The sequence below is a fragment of the Emiliania huxleyi genome (assembly GCF_000372725.1).
Source record: "Emiliania huxleyi CCMP1516 unplaced genomic scaffold EMIHUscaffold_4198, whole genome shotgun sequence".
NCBI classification, from domain to species: domain Eukaryota; phylum Haptophyta; order Isochrysidales; family Noelaerhabdaceae; genus Emiliania; species Emiliania huxleyi.
Window position 1 is genome coordinate 1 of NW_005198831.1, and position 1771 is coordinate 1771.

Genomic DNA, 1771 nt, shown 5'->3' on the forward strand with positions numbered 1-1771 from the left:
CTGGGACGATTACCTGGTGGCGCCGGGTGGCACAGAGCACCTCCTCAGAGCCGAGCTTGGCTAGTATGCTCTTACGGCGCTCGCTGGATGCCTCATCGATTGCGGACACGCCGCTGCCGCCGGAGCCGCTGTCGCTGGAGCCACTCCCGCTGCCGCCTGAGCCAATACGCCGCCGCCTGAGCGAATTCGCTGACAAGCCGGCCCTACAGACTGCGGTCGACCTGTGGTGCACCAACGAGCCGGCCGCTCTGGCGGCGTACGGCCACATCTCGGGCTGGGACGTAAGCGCGATCACCGACATGAGCATGCTCTTCTGCGCTTATTCACCTTCGTGGTCACCTTCGTGGTGCGCGGTTAACGGCGGCGGCTCCACGACCGGCAAGGACACGTGCAACCCCGACATCTCGGCGTGGAACATGTCGGCGGTGACCGACATGAGATACATGTTCCGCGGCGCCTCCTCCTTCGACCAGGACATCGGGTCGTGGGACGTGTCGGCGGCCACCGACATGAGCTACATGTTCGACGGCGCCTCCTCCTTCGACCAGGACATCGGCTCGTGGGACGTGTCGGCGGCCACCGACATGAGATACATGTTCTACGGCGCCTCCTCCTTCAACCAGGACATCGGGGCGTGGGACGTGTCGGCGACCACCGACATGAGCTTCATGTTCTTCGGCGCCTCCTCCTTCGACCAGGACATCGGGTCGTGGAACGTGTCGGCGACCACCGACATGAGATACATGTTCTACGGCGCCTCCTCCTTCGACCAGGACATCGGGTCGTGGGACGTGTCGGCGGCCACCACCATGAGCTACATGTTCTACGGCGCCTCCTCCTTCAACCAGGACATCGGGGCGTGGGACGTGTCGGCGACCACCGACATGAGGTTCATGTTCTCCGGCGCCTCCTCCTTCGACCAGGACATTGGGTCGTGGGACGTGTCGGCGGCCACCACCATGAGCTACATGTTCTACGGCGCCTCCTCCTTCGACCAGGACATCGGGGCGTGGGACGTGTCGGCGGCCACCGACATGAGCTGGATGTTCGTCTTCGCCTCCTCCTTCGACCAGGACATCGGGGCGTGGAACGTGTCGGCGGCCACCGACATGAGCGGCATGTTCTACGGCGCCTCCTCCTTCGACCAGGACATCGGGTCGTGGGACGTGTCGGCGGCCACCACCATGCGCTCCATGTTCTACGGCGCCTCCTCCTTCGACCAGGACATCGGGTCGTGGGACGTGTCGGCGGCCACCACCATGAGATACATGTTCCGCGGCGCCTCCTCCTTCGACCAGGACATCGGGTCGTGGGACGTGTCGGCGGCCACCGACATGAGATACATGTTCTACGGCGCCTCCTCCTTCGACCAGGACATCGGGTCGTGGGACGTGTCGGCCGCCACCGACATGAGCTACATGTTCTACGGCGCCTCCTCCTTCGACCAGAACATCGGGTCGTGGGACGTGTCGGCCGCCACCGACATGAGCTACATGTTCTACGGCACCTCCTCCTTCGACCAGAACATCGGGTCGTGGGACGTGTCGGCCGTCACCGACATGACCTGGATGTTTGAGAGCGCCTCCCTCAGCGACTGCAACAAGGCGCTCATCCACGCCGGCTTCGACGCTCAGACGAGCGCGTGGCCCTACTCGTGGGGCTCACTAGAGTGCCCCTCGCCCCCGTCCCTGCCACTGCTGCCGTCGTCGCCGCCTGCGAGTCCGCTGCTGCCACCTCCACCCCCGCCTCTGCCGCCGCCGCCACTTCCGCC

The 1771-nt window shown here is 65.0% G+C and overlaps 1 protein-coding gene across 1 annotated transcript; it reads left to right on the forward strand.

Annotated features, from left to right (window-relative positions):
- Nucleotides 1-299: 299 nt before the first annotated feature.
- Nucleotides 300-1669, forward strand: EMIHUDRAFT_256003 (hypothetical protein; the record flags this gene model as incomplete). Its single annotated transcript, XM_005769498.1, has 1 exon — nt 300-1669. A coding segment is annotated over one exon (1370 nt), but the record flags the coding sequence as incomplete, so codon positions are not given.
- Nucleotides 1670-1771: the final 102 nt, after the last annotated feature.